Source organism: Cyclopterus lumpus, chromosome 23, assembly GCF_009769545.1.
Source record: "Cyclopterus lumpus isolate fCycLum1 chromosome 23, fCycLum1.pri, whole genome shotgun sequence".
In the NCBI taxonomy this organism is placed as follows: domain Eukaryota; kingdom Metazoa; phylum Chordata; class Actinopteri; order Perciformes; family Cyclopteridae; genus Cyclopterus; species Cyclopterus lumpus.
The window spans coordinates 1,677,501-1,697,856 of record NC_046988.1 but is presented as its reverse complement, the minus strand read 5'-3'; the positions used below and the strand labels follow the sequence as shown (position 1 = coordinate 1,697,856).

Sequence of the window (20,356 nt, the reverse complement as noted above, 5' to 3'; positions counted from 1 at the left end):
GAAGGCATTTGACCGTGTAGAATTTGGCTTTGGTAATACCTTCATATCATGGATTAGGCTTTTGTATACGTCCCCCCCAAGTTTGTGTTCGCACAAACAATGATTATTCTGACTACTTCCTCCTCAAGTGTGGGACCTGTCTGGGACCCTTCTGGGAGCTCACTACCATCTTACTTCCGTGAACTTGTGGCCTTTCTGTCACTTTTAGCAAGGCGTGTTATCTTGCTACATTGGAAGAACTCCCCCCCCCCCCCCCCCCCCCTCCCACTCTCAATGGCTTAGAGATGCCCTTCGTTTTATGACACTAGAACAAATTAATTGTTTGATTCGCCCCAACAACGCACCAGTGCCCGGTTTTATCTAGCCTTATTGGTAGCACATATTAGTAGCATGCAGCACTACTATTTTTTTTTAATATATATATATATATATATATATATATATATATATATAGCATTTTTAGATTTTTTTTAGATTTTTATTTATTTATTTTTGTTTCCTTATTTATAGTCTTTACATTGCTTAATTAATGCAAGTGGATATGCGTGTGTGTGAGTGAGTGGATGTATGTGAGTGTACGTGAGTGAGAGAGTTGAAGGTCAGAGAAGGTGGGATAGTAAGAATAAGCATATGTTTCTACTATATTATCTGTCAAGCATTTAATAGCCAGTTGTTGATGTTGGGTTTTGGTTGCTTTTATAATTATCTTGTCTGTTTGTATATTAAATTACCTTGTTGTATATTTGTTTTGGGCAGGGGAGGCGAGGGGAGGGGGGATGTAATGTGTATACTCACCATTTGGCTGTCTGATTTTGTCCTTTCACTCCTTATTTGTGAGGTCTATTGTACATTAAGTCTTGTTTTGTAATTTCTACAAATAAATCATATATTAAAAAAAAGACCTGTGTTCCCCCTTGGGAATACAGAAAGCATGGACATCCCCCTATATCATGCTATGTCAGATGGCATGGTGGAAAGGGCAAACAGGACCAGTTGGCAAAATACCTATACACCAGAGGAGGAGCATGGGACGACCACCTGAAACAGGTTTAATTTGCATACAACGCCAGTGTTCACTCGTCCACCAAACACACACCTTTCTCCCTGGCTCATGGTAGAGAAGCCCGTCTGCCTGCTGATGTCCTGCAGGAGTTTCAAATGCCACTTCAGGTACTCCGAGTGAAAATGCCCATTCTGTATTCAGGAGACTGTGTGCTGCGTTTCATTCTGTGGCACAAAAAAACACACAGCCTATGGGTCAGGTGACTTGGTGTGGCTTGACCTTCGAGCCCTTGCTAGACAAAAGCTTATGTTTACTGGAGGTATATCGCCTCACCTCTATTTAAGTTAACAAAAGGAATCAAATGAGGTCAATTATACTTGGTATTTGAATATCCATCCATTAGCAGCCGCTTATCCGGAGTCGGGTTGCGGTGGCAGCAGAACCAGCAGGCCGACCCAGGCTTCCCTCTACCCCGCAACATTTTCCAGCTCATTCTGGGGGATCCCGAGGCGTTCCAAGGCCAGCCGGGAGATATAATCCCTCCAGGTTGTTCTGGGTCTTTCCTGGGGTCTCTGACCAGTGCATATTTGAATATGCTTAAAGAAAAAAACATAAACTTTCCATGAATGGGTTTTCATTACAAAAAGGGTTGGCAACTCATTCTCAAACAGCAGCCTGAGGTTGCTTCTCAGTCAGGATGGTGATCCCCCTTCACAGCCCTGTATACAGGGAGAAAAACAAGGGGATTGGTATATTTAGGCTAGTTGTGAAAATAAGTTATTGGGGTTGTTACCAACTCAACTAACGCTTGTTATAAAATGTAAAAACTTAAATTTATGGCTGTCGGTCATTTTGGTTCTCAGTCGGCTTTGGCTCAGAGTTAACAGAGAACATTTTTGCTCATATATTATATGTTGAGATAAACAGACTCATCATTTGTTTTGCGTGACGTTGCATCAGAGGAAACGTGGCCTTTTCTAAGCTCCGGTAGAAGTTGAATAGGAAGAGAAGCTGATGCTTTATCTAATTATTATTATTTATTTTTTTCATCCCTTATTTTACTTGAAACCAGAGAATAACATGTAATTATTATTAGACTATATACTAATTTATCCAGCTAATTTTAAAATCTGATAATAAATATTGTTTAGATATTATTCAATTGGAATTTGTCTATGTTTGAAATGATGTCAGATGTTGACTATACACATTAATACAACTGTTGGCTCCTACAATATACCTGTATATGGTATATATGGTATCATAGCGCAAGTTAGACATTATTGTGATGTTCTTGGCATGAGGAAATTCTCTCGAACTGGACCTCGCTGAATTTTAATTGAATACCCCTGATTTAGCCCCTCCGAAATCAAATACGTGATTGCATAGGCAACACCCACTACGTGTATTAATGTTGATGTGACAAAATGATACGCAGTTAATGATGATTATTAGTGATCTATTTACTAATGTGAACAATACACTAATAGTACATTATATTTTTCCGTTCCCTCTATAGCTCAGTGGTAATCCAGAAGACACTTGAGGATTAAAGCTCATTAACGATAGCTGTTCGACTCTAAAGGGAACCTTAATTCTATTTTATTTATTTTTTCACCAGTCAACAAGTGATATTTTTGTAATGAAGATGGATAACATTTCGCGATAATGATGTCGGAATCCTAAATGAATGCTCCAGCAAGCTGCTCAATCGTAATGTTTCAAAAGACACGCTAACTCCTGTGTGTAGTTATTCAATGTAGGTCCTTATTGTAACACAATGACAGTCAAAAAACATGTTTAATTTAGACAAATGCATGCTGCACAGGGGAGAATATTGTTATGATGATAGAGAAGCTATCATCGTGACATATAATAAAGTTCAGGTACTTTTTGCTGGTGATACTTTTGTATTTAGACACGTAATGTGTTTATAATCAATGTCTTCATGGTAACAATGGACTTGCTCATTGTTTCACTTTTACAGCCCAAAACGTTACTGTTTTATGTCACTTTCACTGCTCATAAGCCTAATTTTCTGCCAAAGCGGCACCAAACAACAGACAGAGGCTAGCTGCTAACGTTCACCAGTAAAGCATTTAGCAGCTAAAAAGACAGAACAACTAAAAACAACTAAAGATAATGAATACTGGACTTACATGCTTCAAGTGGACACAAGCAAGACCTCAAATGAATGCTGATGGATGTGTCTGATGGATGCGTAAAAGGGCAGCTGTTAGCTAACGAGATAGCCAACCCAGGTTAAGAGGTGATGTGTTGGTGTTTTGTTTATACCTTCGTTCTGCTGCCTTCAAGTGGCCAAATAGGTTATTGCAGTCTCTTTTTTGAATCAAGGGCTTGTTAATTGAGTATTTTTGCATGGTGGTATTTTTTAATCACAAGACTATGTACATTTTTGCAAAGCTGCCACTGTGACCTGAAGTGACTCGTAGTGTTATTTCCACAACCAGTAGGTACCGACGGTTTGCTAACAGTAGCTAATGTTGTGGAGTACAACCCAACAATTAATGAGCAAACGGAGTCCGGTGAACTAAAGTTAGTTCTCAATATTTATTCAGTAATAAAAAGCAGAGTTAATGCTTCTGTACAGTTAAACGTGCACGGTCCTACGTTGAACACCCAACAGGGTTGAGTGTCCAAGGAAAAAGGCGCTTAAACAGAGTGTGCAGAAGCTGCATATAGGATTCCTCTTATCAGGTCCCATTAGATTAAAAGTCAAAACTGATGCAGACGGGGCAAGGTTTATACCAAGCCTGTCCGGTAGGAGCACTGAGTACTTTCCACTCACACTGGCTTCACGTCCCGGCTTCTTCTTATCAGTGTGTGAGCATGTTGTCGGAGGGTGAAGGTGGGGGCATGATCGGAGCTGGTATAATTCAGTCTCACAGGAGGGGTTGCCCTTGACTACCGGCTGGGATTCTCCTGTTTATCTGTTTTCTCCTTTGCCCCAGTTTGGATAAGGGCAGTCTGTGTGCTGGGAACGGACGCTAGCTTCTGAGTTCGGCCTTGGGCTCTCATACTCGGCGCGAACTTACGTGACCTTAACGCTAGGGTCCATGCTGTATGTGTTGTTTAAGCTGAAGCAAGCTAGTGTGCAGATTTACCTTAATGCTGTATTCAAATGCTCTATACATGTATCAGTAAGACACTGTCTGTCTTCTCGTTCCCTGTTATCAGTGGGTGCTTCTCAACTAACCTTGAGTCCTTGCCCTCGGGCACCCTCCGTTCCTTTCTGTAGCTTTCTGCTGTGTGGAGCTTCCACTCTAGGGTCACTGTCCTCAGGGGGCCTTACTGCGCATGCGTCAAAAGTTAAAACAATAAAGTAATACAAGCCTATGTGTCTCAAGTTATTTGCCAACAGTGTAATGTATTTATTTTTTTCCACACTAACATTAGCCACCACAGGCTACTGTTTATAGCAGACCAATGCTGTCCATGTGGATAAAACTAAAAGCGTTTGTATTTTATTTTTGTCTCAAACATGATGGATGTTACTTGCCCTACATTAAGGCTCTAAGTATGCCCTTTTTTAACTGTAAGTCATTGCCAATCAACATTCTTTTGACTCTTGTTCTCCATTCTTTCAATATCAGCACTTTGAGAAAACCAAGCATTTTATTTTTGCAACAAACTGTCGTTCAGAACAAGACTCTAGACACCGAAGAGGTGAAAGAAAGAGAACCCAGTCGTGGATTGCCTGAAGACACAACTTTATTAATAAACCGGTAAGCAAAGCATGTAAAATACAATGCGAGGACACCCAGGAAACAGACACAGGCATATATAAAAAATGACAAAAAGAACCATAAAAGTGTAGTTGGCCAGCTGAAGCCTTGCCAACGGCTGTAAACAGAGCGACAAGGAGAAAAAAGAACAATGAAAAAGGAAACGGGCGGCCGAAAACAACAGGCAGTGACGAGTGTGTGCCGAGGTTGTCGTTTACGTCCACACAATGGAGACATTCACAAGTGTCTGGTAGAGCTGGGCTGGAAACTATTGTGACAGGAGGAGAGGTGCTGGACTGGTTTGTAACTGACGCCTCGGGTTAATAGTCTGACTCCGGATGCTGCTGCTGTTCGGGACACCACAGCGAACAATAGATACAAAACATAGTTAATGCTGGTTCCAGGTTAATACTCTCTCTCTCTTCTCCTGCAGCCACAACCTGATAAGTCTGAGAAAACTGAGAGAGAGAGAGAGAACCCGACAGCGTTCATCCATCAGTGGTCATATTTAGCATTGTCTGCACAGGAAGAGAGTGTGTGGATTAACAAGCGGGCAAATCGACCCACAGAAAGCAAAGTATGCATGCAAGAAGCATTAGAGACGGACTGAGGTTTGAGATGTTTAACTGGTGTGAATACATCCATCTCTCTAAGATGCGTAATCACATGCAAAGTGACAGGAAGAACAATTAAATTTAATTTCAACACACGTGCAGTTTGTCTGATCCTTGATCAGGGCAGCTCCTGAATGGTTAGCTACCTAGCGCACTTCCTATTTCTATACTTTGGGCCTCCTCGTCTTCCTCCCTGTGATATGGAAATAGATCTCACGCCAGACGAGCTATGAGCGAGGATGCACTGGTGTTTCATTGGCTTAAAATAATGACTTCTGCTTTAGTTAAATATCTGTTGCCTTGACTCCTCGTCTCTGACTGGTACACATCTGGATTTAAACTGGATATGAGACACTTGAAATGAAAAGTGTCAGAGAGACCGAGGTCGGTGGGCACGCAACTATTTTCTGGTCCTTTGAAGGTCACAGAAACAAAAACGGAACATCAAAATGTTCACCTTCATAAAAGTCAATACGTTTTTTGGTGAGGGTAATATTTCAGTTTTATAGTATCGAAAGTATAAAAGTGACATGTGGCCCTATTATAGTTATGTGTTATATAGAGACATTGAGATGTGTCACTTCTAGTTAAAAGACTCAGAAGTCAGCTACTACCCATTGATATGAGACTTAAAGGTCTGTGATGAGTGATGGTAGCTGGCTCACATCACAAAGTTGGGTCACACTGAATGCTAAAAACGGGCAGCTATTCTATTGTGAAGTCAAAGTGAGCCAACCAACCCGTCTCCCCTGAAGGGGGCCTCTTCATTCTTAAAGCTCACGGTTCCCTCCGTGTGAGGGGTTTGTTTGCAATTTGAAATGACCAAAAATACGAAATAAACTGAGGTGAGTCCTGCATTATGTAGTCTAATGTTGTTGTTTAAAGACTTCATTTTAGTGTATACTGAGCCACAACACATGGGGTCAGGGAGGTCAATAGTGGCCCAACAACAGATTTCTGCCAAAGTGCTCCCTAAAAACTTTATCTGGTGTTGACTTGACCTTTAGTACACATTGTTTTAAATCAAAACAAAGCACTCAAATTCATTACTGCAATTTAGCTGTCTTGATGACACTCTGTGTTAAACACAGGACTAAATAGTTTTAGTTTTCTTTATGCCGAGCTTCAGTATACACTCTATGTCTTCTATGTTAAATACAGAGCCGCGCTATGCCTGCACAGGCTTTTCTTTACTGTTCATTCACGTTTATGTGATGTTACGTAGGTATATACAACCGCTGTGTTGTTATGGATGCTACCACTGAGTTGTTTTGGATACTACCACTGAATGTTTTGGATACTACCACTGAGTGTTTTAGATACTACCACTGAGTTGTTTTGGATACTACCACTGAATGTTTTGGATACTACCACTGAGTGTTTTAGATACTACCACTGAGTTGTTTTGGATACTACCACTGAATGTTTTGGATACTACCACTGAGTGTTTTAGATACTACCACTGAGTTGTTTTGGATACTACTACTGAGTTGTTTTAGATACTACTACTGAGTTGTTTTAGATACTACCGCTGAGTTGTTTTAGATACTACCGCTGAGTTGTTTTGGATACTACTACTGAGGGGCGCTAAAGGTACACATTTCTTCATCCGATACAGAGTGGTTTTAAAGACAATTGACAAATCGTTAAATCTAATGTCTAAACCAGATGCATTATTGTAGTCTATACAAGCACTGAGGAACAGAGCTATCTTTCTCTCTCTCTCTTTTTGCCTGAAACACACATTCACACACACACACACATAAAACAACTCTGCAGCACTTTGAGCAGAAAGACAATGATCATGTAACACAACAACATCCTGGCTGTGACACTGAGCTTTAGGCGTGATAGGCTTCCTCTCTTGGGTTTTGGCTTCGCCTCTTTACACTTGCTGTATGTGTCTACCTGGCTCGGAGCCACTGCTGGAACAAGAAAAGAGCTAATGCACTCAGTTGCAGGGTTGGACCGATATATGGGTTTGACATCGGTTAGAGGGCAGATACTGCTGTTGTCTGTAAAATCTGTAACTCACTTTGGGCAGTTTGTTCAGTTATGTAACCACCATAACGGGAGACTGGAGATAAGTCCCGTTCAGCCGCTGTGCCTCGGCTGTCTTAATTCCTCACCTACAGGCAGTAATGTGTGTGTGTGTGTGTGTGTGTGTGTGTGTGTGTCATAGGGCTACCAACCTCTAGTGAAACCTTTTCATTAGCTTTGGGTTTAGTGTGTCTGTAAATGTTTCAGAGGGTTAAGCAACCTCACAACCAGAAAAAAAAACTGGAAAAACCAGATATTTGTGGCTGATCAACACTGCGAATAACAATGTCAAGAGTGATGTGTCTTTGTTCTCTAGCGGGACACTTTGAGACTCTGTTGTTCTCTATGGCGTAGTTACTGTGGACTGGGCCAGGAGCAGAGCTTCTACTCATTTGTATCAAATGTATTGTAGTAGCTTCAAATTACTATGGGTTTATTCATGTGAGTCCTTGAACATATTTCATATAAAAAATAAATGAACAAAAAAGTAATTTTTCCAACCTTTCGTCACTAACCTCCATGGGCCACCAGATGGTACTCTGGGGTACACATTTGCCATCACTTGTGACTTGAAAGTGATTTTCAGTCAAATATCTGCACGTAGCTTGAATCCCTGTCACGAACAACCGTATTGTAGGAGATATGGAATATAAACATTGACCAAAACCGATATCGGTCGAACCCTGGTTACTATATACACATATACACACGCAGCAGAGGGAGGTCGGGGCTGAGAGAGGTATGGTTGAACTACTGATTGAGACATTTCGTCAAATCCCGAATGAATCTGGAATCATTTTGATCACTCCGCGAGGGTGGGACTTTTGATGACGCGTTGACTTGAGACAGGTTGCATTCTGAGGAAAAGGACTCGCTGTGTAATTCCGCTGTCAGACTGTAACCATTCAACTTCAGACTGATTTTGACGGATGGAGACGTATAGGAGCTTGTGTTTTGTTTGTACGGGAATTAATCAGTTGGTGGGCGAGGGTGGGCGAGGGGGGGGGGGGGGGGTGGGGGCTCCTCACAGGCAGAAGTCAAAGGTCAGGTCGGACTTGCCCATCTTTTGTCTGTAAATGGCGTCAAACTTCTCGTTCATGGACACAGTGAAGACGTCCTTCCACAGACCCGCGCGACCTGCAGAGAGGAAACACAGGGATAGGGACACATTTTAAATAACAGAGGTGAAACTGGTCCATCAGCTAAGACATGCGCATTCATTTCTTAATTCTTAGACAAAGCTGGATTACGCAACTGCCTCAAGGGCCCAGAGTTAAATCACAGGGGCCCTAAAAGCCCCCGACTTCCTGTTTGAGTGCTTCATTGTGTTAATTCAATAGAGAGTTTGTGCGGGAATATGATCCACTGAAGCACTATATCTAAATATAAACTTTTAAAAAATCTTTTAACTTAGTGTTTTAATCAAATCACCACGCAAATCAGGGGCCGTAATATTTCACTGTAGCAGCATTGTGCTCAGGGCACAGAGTCATGGATGAAGCGCAACGATCTCAAGTGTGGTGCTCAGTTTTGAGAACGCTTCGTTACAATCACAACTCTGAAATCATCAAATACACCAACACGAGAAAGACCGTACTTACGTCCAAAATGAAAAGTGAAAATGTTAATTATTGGAACAGAAAGGCGTAACAGGAGTGAAGAAAAGACGAAACATTTTAAGACAAGAGAAAATCAGCTCTTTTTTTCTGGGCTTTCCGACAAACGTCACCGTCATCTCCAGATGGAGTTGTCCTTCTAATCGTTTCAGATTTGTTTTGTTTTACATTTAACGGATCATGAGATTCACTATACCACATGTTTCCTCACTTGCTTGTCCTATGGTTAAATGATACATTATTTTATTTTATTATAGGGTATCTTAAATTGATAAGAACGTAGGATCGCCATAAATAAGCATTGTTCTTCATGCCTGTGCCTATTCAGTCATATTGTCGACTGTATACAGGCTACACGTATTGTATTGTGTTTGATGGCTAAATATAAATGCATATACTAATACTAAGACTAATTATAATTAAAGATCTTTTCAACAACGGGGTTATTCTTCATTTACAAACAGAATGAATGAATACTTCTTGTCCTCATTCTCCTGCATGATGGATGGAACGTGAAACCCATAAACTCAGCGTGCCGCCTGCCGTGGCTCTGACTCACCTGCTGTGGGTCACAGATGAGTGAGACAGATCAGACTGACTGCTGTCCGCTGTGTGTTAAGCCTATTAGCACAGCAGACACTTCCATGCACTAAAAGAAAAAGAATCGGATGGGGAAACTGAAAAGAAAAAACAACAGAAAACATAAGTAAAACATCCAAATCAAAATAGGAATGGTGACATGAACCAAAGAGAATGAATAACCAGAGGATGAACATGTCCGACTCAAAGAGGGTTACATCTAAGCAGGCTGCTGGTTAAAATGATTCATTATACAATCAGCAGTCAGTGGTGTGGATCCAACATGGTGGGGCTATAATCATCTCAAACCCTCATATCCATGTGCACGTTCTTGAAGATCCCATGACCTATTTATGGAGGCCTAAAATGAATTAAAAACATATTAAAAAAGGACATTATTAAAAAATAGTCATTATATTGGTAGCGTTTCCGGATCTTATTGTATTGGATCACCACCATTTCCATTTTATTCTCAATCGTTTTTTATTTCACAATGACACTTGTAAGTCCAGTTTTATTTCCTAACTTCCCTTTTTATGACAGGGGTGTTGTCAAAGTCTGCTCACTTATCAGCCAACAGCCCACACCACACGGCCTGTGCCTCTTAAGGCAGATTCATACTTTCTGCTGTGACCCTCTGTGGACGACAGCAAACTGCACATGCTCCGGTTTGGACCAGCTCTACAGCCCTGTTGGTGGCGTTATGCGCCTGGAGCTGCTTTGTCGAGAGGAAGAAGAAGAAGAAGAAGAAGAAGAAGAAGAAGAAGAAGAAGAAGAAAAAGAAGACAGAGTGGATCCTAGTTTTGAAGAGAGAGATTGTGAGGGGATCTATACGATTACCCACATTTATATAATCCCGTTTTTACAGTAACACAAAAACAGCCAAAGGCCGTTGAATAGGAGTTCAACAAAATCATGGTAATGCACCATACCCATAATGTTGTTTGCCAGGAGGCAAATGAAAACGTGTAATTAAAAAAAATAATGGTGTAACAATGAGTCGAATCATTACACAAACTCCGTTTCATTATCTGAAGCACTTATCCTGTTCAGGGTCACGGGGGGTGGGAGCCGATCCCAGCTGACTGGGTGAAAGTAGGTTCACCTGGACGGTTTATCGCAGGGCTCACATTGCCACGCTGGGAGAACATGCAAACTCCACACAGAAGGACCCCCAGGGATCAAGCCCGGGCCCCTCTGTGAGGTGACAGTGTTAGCCACGACACCACCAGCACTCTATACTTTACACAATTATTTCATTTCATTTTGAACACTTTGGGGCTTCTTTTCTTTCGGGACACTCATTTTGATGAATATGCAAACACACCACTTCAGGTGTTATATAACACGATCAATAAGGGGTTAAAGTGTGTTCGAGCCTGTATTGAGTGTCCCAGTATAAGGCTTGATGTGTAAACAGTCTCATATAGAATTGTCCTGTTCCAAAAGCTACCTGCTCAGCTCAGTCTGGGGGTTAAAGTCCTAACTTGAAATTGTCTGACACAGAATTATAAATAACATTCCAGCTGGGATAATCAAAAGTAAAAATAATATTGTAAAACTGGTTTCCAGACTCTTTAGTCCCTGTCCGTCTAATCCTGCCATTATAATCTTAATACACACGCTGCACAGTAGATATAAGAGTTTCCATTGCATCGTCCACTTAAAGCCTCCACACTTCACTGCAGGTCGATGACCTCACTTCCCATACACCATCTCACTGAACCCCGTGGTCGTGGTTTTAGTTGAGTCAATGTTTAGAAGCAGTTAGTGATTTCCAGAGGAAGTCCCTTGAAAAAAACAACTCAATTTAAGTCAATTCATATTGACTCTACGTCTATATTGGATTGTTTGCTTGTAGACAACATTGATGCATGACTCTTGGTTATGTTCTGTAATGCTTACGATTTGATTAATTAAAAGTTTATCAATTCATCATTGTCTCAGTATAGATGGATGGCCAATAGAGGGCCACATTAATAAATGATACAAATTGTCAATATTTGTGTTTTGGAGATATGGAATCTACCCAGTAATATTTGTAAAATAGGCGCGAAATATATCCTTTTCCTGCACTTTCTGCACTTCCTGCACATCCTCTCCGCCTGTCTGCATGTCTCAGCTGCGCTGCGGCCAAATTGTTTTGGCCCAGAAGAGACGGGTCCATGAAGCAGTTTAGCCAATTACTGATTAAAGATATAAATGAGTGACAATTTAGCCAATCAACATCCTAAAATAGATTCAGCTTTGGGCCAAAGTCGTCTAGGCCACAGCTGCGTGTTCTCGTCAGGCGCTTTTTTAACGACATGACAACGGCCAGCGCGAGCACTTCTCTTCTAAGAAGACCCGACCCGGTAAAATCTTTCCTCCAAAACCTGTTTGAGAGAAGAACTTTGGCGGAGAAACTACAGGTCAAACAACTGGGCCCAGATCCACCTCCCAAAAGACAACAGACTGGCTGAAAGGGAAGAACACATGAAGCTTCTGTAGAGACCGGTACACCAGGAAGGTTTGGAAGCTTCTGTAGAGACTGGTACACCAGGAAGGTTTGGAAGCTTCTGTAGAGACCGGTACACCTGAACGGTTTGGAAGCTTCTGTAGAGGCCGGTACACCTGGAAGGTTTTGAAGCTTCTGTAGAGACCGGTACACCAGGAAGGTTTGGAAGCTTCTCTAGAGACCAGAACACCCGGAAGGTTTGGAAGCTTCTGTAGAGACCGGTACACCCGGAAGGTTTGGAAGCTTCTGTAGAGACCGGTACACCAGGAAGGTTTGGAAGCTTCTCTAGAGACCAGAACACCCGGAAGTTTTGGAAGCTTCTGTAGAGACCGGTACACCAAGAAGGTTTGGAAGCTTCTGTAGAGACTGGTACACCAGGAAGATTTTGAAACTTCTGTAGAGACCGGTACACCAGGAAGGTTTTGAAGCTTCTGTAGAGACCGGTACACCAGGAAGGTTTGGAAGCTTCTCTAGAGACCAGAACACCCGGAAGGTTTGGAAGCTTCTGTAGAGACCGGTACACCAGGAAGGTTTGGAAGCTTCTCTAGAGACCAGAACACCCGGAAGTTTTGGAAGCTTCTGTAGAGACCGGTACACCAAGAAGGTTTGGAAGCTTCTGTAGAGACTGGTACACCAGGAAGATTTTGAAACTTCTGTAGAGACCGGTACACCAGGAAGGTTTGGAAGCTTCTGTAGAGACTGGTACACCAGAAAGGTTTGGAAGGGTCTATAGAGACCGGCACACCAAGAAGGTTTGGAAGCTTCTGTAGACACCGGTACACCAGGAAGGTTTGGAAGCTTCTGTAGACACCGGTACACCCGGAAGGTTTGGAAGCTTATGTAGAGACCGGTACACCAGGAAGGTTTGGAAGCTTCTGTAGAGACCGGTACACCAGGAAGGTTTGGAAGCTTCTATAGAGACCGGTACACCAGAAAGGTTTGGAAGCGTCTATAGAGACCGGCACACCAGGAAGGTTTGGCGAGCTGCTGGATGCTGTCGTGCTAATGCCGTATTTTGCTTTATAAATCAACGGGGACAGATCCAGCATGGACAGTTATGGGAGTAAGGGACATGAAGCACACAGAAAACATGAGAACACCAGGACACACATGATAACTCCTCAAGCAGCCATATTGGGCAAAGTGAACGTCATACCAGCTGGACGACGGAAACAGGATTGAGGTGAAGAAACACAATGAAGATAAAAACAGGCTCACTTTAACCCTAACAAGGTTCATAGGGGCATCTTAATATATAAACATCTTCTATTAGATTTTATATATATATATATATATATATGTGTGATTTATGTTATACAATATTATTATTATATGTTATTATAATATATTTATATTGCATGTTATTTATATATCATATTATACTGAATATTATTATATGATATACATATATATTAATATACTGAATTGTATGAATAAGATGTCCTTATTATGTCAGTGTTGGAATAAATGTTAAATATTTAACTACAAAGTAGAAATGTGTGTTTGATACTTTTATTTGCATTGAATCATACTGGGATGTTAGCTGAAATTGATTGGATGGTCCTACCAAAAAAAAATTCTACCTGCCGCCACTGACAGCTAGATAGATCGACAGATAAAGATCAACGCTGACAGGTGAGGTGTCTTAGCTCTCTACAGACGTAACACAACAGTTTACGACTGTGACCCATCTCAAATTTATGGAGGAACCGTTTCTGGCGACAGCTGCTACAGCAATGAGAGAAAATAGGATACAATTGTTTATAGTGGCAATATGGCTGACATTCATAATTGTGTGTTTATGTTTTAGAAATGGGGTCCAGTGAGCTCTCAATGTGTTTTAAAAGAGAAGTTGCTGTTGCTGTTGATTATTTTTGCTATGATCCCAACAAAGGAAGTTTCTTTCCCCTCCACTGTTTTGAGGTGGAGACAGGTATCTCAGAGAAAAGTATCCCAAAAAGAAGATATATTCAACCAAAACTGCATGGGTAGATACCACTAGAAGAGCTTTACAGCAGATTATGGGTTATTTGTCATGTATTTGCTCTCTTCCTCCCTGCATGAGATCATCCTGATGCTTTCTCTCCTCTCCTCGTCCTCTGACTGTATAGTTAAGCCTCATACATAGCACATATACATTATGGCTGTAATACTGGTTTGTTCTTTGTGAAAGAGTATCCGTCAAATAAGAAAGGACAAATCATCCAGGCCTCGAGGAATTACATTCCCTGCATATATTGTAGTCAAGGACATTTGAAGCGGACTATAACTTGTGTTTTCCTCACGCTGTTTATTGTTTGCTGCATTTGTGTCTTTTCTGAAATCGACAAAATTTCACAACAGCCCACGTGTAAATAACCATATCTTTCACTGTTAAAATAACTAACACATCTTTAGTTTTTACACACAATAACTGCTTCAGAAAACATTATAACTCCATTAATTTGACATTATACTGTTTCCATCTGCCTTCCTGCAGGGCTTGATGAAGATTTAACTTAGTTAATGTTGCACATTGTGCTGATGCATACGTGCATGCGACCAATCACACATGGTGACAGGCAGACGGACTATTAAAAGTGCACTCCGGCTAATTTTACTCTACTTGTCACGAAGAGGCCTGTTAGAACTCTGGAGGAGCTTTGTCAAGTCTGACAAAATAACCCTGATGATGTCATCAGCTGGAGCATTCAACAAGCTCCGATGCAAACCCCTCCGTGTCATTATTAGACAGTTGGAGCGGGGGCTGTAGGAGGTGAGGTTGGCCGGGTCAATAAACACAGGACTCTCACCCAGGAGGCCGCTGTCCATGTCCTGTGAGAAACGCAGTCAAAGTTAAGTACTACGTAGTTTTGTTGCCTAGATAAACCTGAACATTTTGTAAATTTACATTAGAAGTTTATGAATTTAAAAAAAGAGTGTGTATGACATGATCAAAGCTGACACTAGAATCATATTTTAAAGCCTACGTCCACTGACACAGTTGGTATTTGAAGAGTTGGGAGTTAGAGGGTGTTGCTAACTGGGAGAAAGACAGCTTTTTTCTCTGGCTTTCCACAGATGCATGCCTGGAAAGCACTAATCAAATTGACGTAAATGGTGTGTGAGTCTATTATATTGTATTCTGAGAATTATTAAAAACTTTTAAATTAGAATGTCTTGTCCTTAATTGTGTATATTGGGCAAAACAACCAAAGATCAAGTGTGACTGTAGACAATCTGGTCTCAATAGAGCGGAACTCCATCAAAGTCTTTTTATAAGCCTTGGAAAGTACCAGTACATGTGTAAACAATCAAAATACAGTTGTACAGAGCCTTCAGTGGCTCCAGAAGCAGCTGTTAGGAAGTCTGATTAAAGGGATGTCATTACCAGTTAGAAAATGAAACTGGCTGAATATCTTGATACCAATAGCGAGACGATGCCACGGCAAAATCAGGAAAAGTAATGGAATGACAGATGGTTGAACATAGAACCTAATTTTTGTATTAATTAAAAATGTATTCTTCAAATGATCTGATGGCCTCGTTTTTTTTGGGACTGACTGAGTGACTTTCTCTTCGTTCTATCTAAGTAGTTCTGTTAACTAAAGTTGTTTCCTGTGAAGACGCAAGTTTATTTTCTACACAAAGTGTGATTTTTACATGATAAACCTATAATGAGATTATGAAACGATGCAGTGATATGCTTTTTCCAGGTAGTATATGTAGTACCTCATTGAAAAATTACAAAATGAAGATGTTGCTCAACATAAGATCTGACAGGGAGTAAGGATATCCTGGTTTGATTTTGATTATCTGCAGACTATCTTGCAGATATATTTAAATGAGATCTAAAATGTAGTTTATTTTTTAATACTTGTTATGCACTTTCCCACTGCTCCAATACTTTTGCAATCTTATACTGTACTGACTTCCTGAGCACAAATAAGAAAGCATCTATCAGGGAGGCGTCATCACAGTGAGGATTTCATTAAGTCTTCCAGGAATTGCATTTGTTGCACTGGTTGAAAATTTGAAGCGGACTATAACTTTTGTTTTTCTTGCACTGCATTTGTGTCTTTGCTCTTCTGCCCAATGGAGTCATTGTTTGCGAGTCCAGAGTATTCGGCTGGATGGGAAACGTATCATTTGACATACACTTTCTCAACACACTCACAATCAGTGTCAGGCTGGGGAAAAGTTTCAGGCCGGGACATTAATGACAGTTCAGGCCAATCTCCATAACAGACCACTTGTAAATAACAATATCTTTCTGTTCACTGTTAATAACTCTAACCTGACCTGCAGGGAGATTACACATTACAGGGAGGACAGTCTGGGATGGCTGAAACATGCCCATGTTGGTGGGATTGAGACCTGAAGTGAATTTGGGGAGGGAAGTCTGAGGTTTATTTTGAAAAAAGCCATATTATACTGAATATTATTATGATATATATTGTGGCATCACAAGGGGACAGGTAGTGGAGGGGCGCTACAGAGTGGCCACCAGTGCAAAAACTACATCTCCCAGCCTGCCTCACCGCTCACCCAGCTGCAGCTGCTTAAGGCACCTGATTGAGGCAGGGCTGGGAGACTTAAGGGAGAGCACCTGGGAAGGAGAAAGGAGAGCGGAAGGTGAACCCACGAGCACCTGGAAGAGGACAACAAGGGAGAGGACCTCGTAGCCTGGATTCACCAGGATTGAGTTTTTGTTTGGTTAATTACCCACTTTCTCCTCCGGGATGTTTTGTGTTATCTAACTGGACCTTTTTTTGATACTTTGTTGTTTTTGGATGTTACCTTGCTGGTGGGATGGGAAATAAACCTGGACTTTTTGTTAAATACCCTCGGACGTGCCTGTGTTCATCTCTCTCTTTGCACCGCCCCAGGCTAGCCTGTCCTAGCGACAGCCCGTGACACTACAATATATATATATATATATATATATATATATATATCATAATAATATTCAGTATAATATGATATATAAATACCATCTTATATAAATATCATAAATATACAATATAAATATACAATTATAATAAAATCTAAATATCATATAATCACATACAAATATAATCCAATAGAACATCATATAGAAGATGCCCCTATGAACCTTGTTAGGGTTAAAGTGAGCCTGTTTTTATCCTCATTGTGTTTCTTCACCTCAATCCTGTGTCCGTCGTCCAGCTGGTACAACGTTCACTTTGCCCAATAGCATGGCACAACGTTTTCTAAATATTACTGTTGTTGAGTCACGGAATGTCATTTTAGGATGTTTTTAGACAAGAAGTTGGTTGTTTAAGCATCAAATCTGTGTGTCAAGATTCAGCCAACCTAAAAATATGTTGTGACGATTTCATAGATTTGAGGTCCTGCTCGAGGGACCGCACCCCAACTGGTTTCAAACCACGCGTGCGTGCGTTGTGTTCACTTCCAGCTGCAGCGGAGGTCCGTCTCGGTCACCAGATTCCTCACACATTCACGAACATATTGCTGGAGATCTTCAAGCCACATTTTATATCCATTGCAGCGATTATGATTATAGAAGTGAGCACTACATCCCAACCACGTACGAAGAAATGCACTTAAGATAATGTATACATTTATTATTATTATTTATTTGATTTTTATTTGATTTTGTTGTGGCTCAAGGTGGGGCCAGGCTCCATGGCTCTCTATTGGCCAGTCGCCACTGAGTCCCGGAGCATTTATGAGTGACTAATAATAAGGCTGATGGGTTTACATTGTAGTTGCTTGTCAGCGCGGTGTGTGCCTTGTGTGTTGGAATCAGACGGCGAGTAGCGTGACAAAGCATCCATATCCCTTCTGGGAACAGACACCTGCTTACCGAATATAAACGTTTCAAACTTTCAGAATTAACTTTTTATGTTTATTCAATGTTTAATTTGTTTTAGCATTTCTTGTATGAATGGCGCAGTACAAATATTATTTATGATCATTTAGTCTCCCAATGTTGTGAAATAGAAAAATGAATATCGTATTCTTTGACATGTTTCTCTATAACTCAGGTCGATTTATTTGGTGTTTGGCAAAGAAAAGAAACTGATTGACTTTGAAATGTCCTTAAAAGATGGTGTTGTAATGAAAAACACTACACTGCACAACAAGATTAACAGATATCATGGGACACCAGCTGTAAAATCATTAACTGAAGAAACTAAAGTAGAAGAATGTCAGATGCAGTGAAAGTGTAATAAAAATAGCTTGAAGACACATGTGTTGGATCATCTTTCAGGCCTCTCAAGTCGGACCTCAGAGAGCCAGAAAGTTGTCCGAGAGCAGGGATGTGTTTCCTCTCCCACTCACCTCTGCAGATGGACAGCGCCTCTGAGTTGCTGCACTGCTCGATGAGCTGGTTGCAGCTCTCCACCATGCCCTCCAGCTGGGCTTTGTCGCAGGAAACACCCAGGAACCGTGCTAACTGTTCTACCAGCGTCCCCGGATCCTGGAATGGACGGAGAGGGGAGAGGTTATTGAGAATAAGAAACTAGGGAAAGTCTATGAAAGCAGTATTTGCACGCAAATACAGAGAAAACTGCCTCCCTCTTGAATTTTTGAATAACAACTAGGCCGTGATTCTGTTTCCCCAAACAGCATCCACCCACGGCTGTGGAGAACATACAGTTTGCTACGCTTACGCAATCTATGTGGCACAAAGGTATGACAAACCTTTGCATCAGTTAAACATGAAGCTATCAGTGTACAGCCCTGACTCATGGTCAGGGATGTACACATAGATTGTATACATAGATTGTGTAAGTGTAGTGAACTGTGTGTTCAAGCTGTGTTCAAGGCAGTGAGAGTGAAGCCAGGGACCAAAGTCATATGCATCCCGGGCGGGGCCAGAGTGGGCGACATTGAATCTTGTTTAAAACTGCTGGCTAAAGATGAGCGTAGTTACAGTAAGATTATTATACACGCCGGCGGTAATGACTCCCGACTGCGGCGGTCGGAGGTCACTAAAATGAATGTGGAATCGGTGTGTGCTTATGCCAAGACAATGTCAGACACCGTAGTTTTCTCTGGCCCTCTCCCCAATCTGATCAATGATGACATGTATAGCCGCATGTCGTCATTCAACCGCTGGTTGTCCAGGTGGTGCCCAGCAAACAATGTGGGCTACATAGATAACTGGCAGACTTTCTGGGGAAAGCCTGATCTGATGAGTCGAGACGGCATTCATCCCACTTGGGATGGAGCGCGTCTCATTTCTGCGAACATGGCCAAGTTGATTAGCGGACTTAATCCATGACCCAGAGTTCAGATCAGGAAGCAGAAGCACAGTTGTAGTCTTCCACCTTCTCTGCACTTCCATTCGAGCAGTTCCCCACCCTTAACCTTAACTCTATAGAGACTGTGTCTGTCCCACGGCCACTTAAATTAATTAAATCAAAAGTAACCAGAAGAGGAGTCATACAAAATAACCTCATAAAGGTTAACATCACTACTGCCACAGTGCAACAAAACAGGATAATTAAATGTGGACTCCTAAATATTAGATCTCTGTCATCTAAAGCTGTATTAGTAAATGATTTAATATCAGACAATCACATTGATTTATTGTGTCTTACTGAAACCTGGCTGAGGCATGAAGAATATGTCAACCTAAATGAATCAACTCCTCCAAGTCATATTAATACTCACATTCCTCGAGGCACCGGCCGAGGAGGTGGAGTAGCAGCCATCTTTGACTCAAGCCTATTAATGAATCCTAAACCTAAACTAAACTACAACTCATTTGAAAGCCTTGTTCTTAGTCTTTCACATCCAACCTGTAAAACATTACAGCCAATTCTATTTGTTATACTGTACCGGCCACCAGGTCCATATTCAGAATTTATATCTGAATTTTCTGAGTGTTTATCAAGTTTAGTCCTTAAAACTGATAAGGTTATTATTGTAGGAGATTTTAATATTCATGTGGATATTGACAATGATTGCCTTAGTACTGCATTTATCTCATTGTTGGACTCGATTGGCTTCTGTCAGAGTACAGAAACCCACTCACTGCTTTGGCCACACCCTCGACCTTGTTCTTACATATGGCATTGACATTGAGCATTTGGAGGTCTTCCCACAGAACCCTCTTCTGTCAGACCATTACCTCATAACTTTTGAGTTTATACTCCCGGAGTATACACCGTTAGTCAAAAGTTTCTACACCAGATGTCTAACTGACAGTGCTGTAGCTAAATTTATAGAAGCGATTCCTTCTGCATTTGATTCAATACCACGTCTCAATGTGACGGAGGACTCCT

At 41.3% G+C, this 20,356-nt stretch overlaps 1 protein-coding gene across 1 annotated transcript in view; it reads right to left on the bottom strand.

Moving 5' to 3' along the window:
- Positions 1-8,427: 8,427 nt before the first annotated feature.
- The window catches only part of sult4a1 (sulfotransferase family 4A, member 1), a 24,001-nt gene continuing 12,072 nt past the window's right edge, over positions 8,428-20,356 (bottom strand). Inside the window, exons 6-7 of the mRNA XM_034526508.1 lie at positions 18,405-18,543; positions 8,428-8,540 (exon numbers count right to left, since the gene is read on the bottom strand). Coding sequence (XP_034382399.1) covers positions 8,428-8,540; positions 18,405-18,543 — 252 coding nt within the window. The remainder of the gene's footprint in view (positions 8,541-18,404; positions 18,544-20,356) is intronic.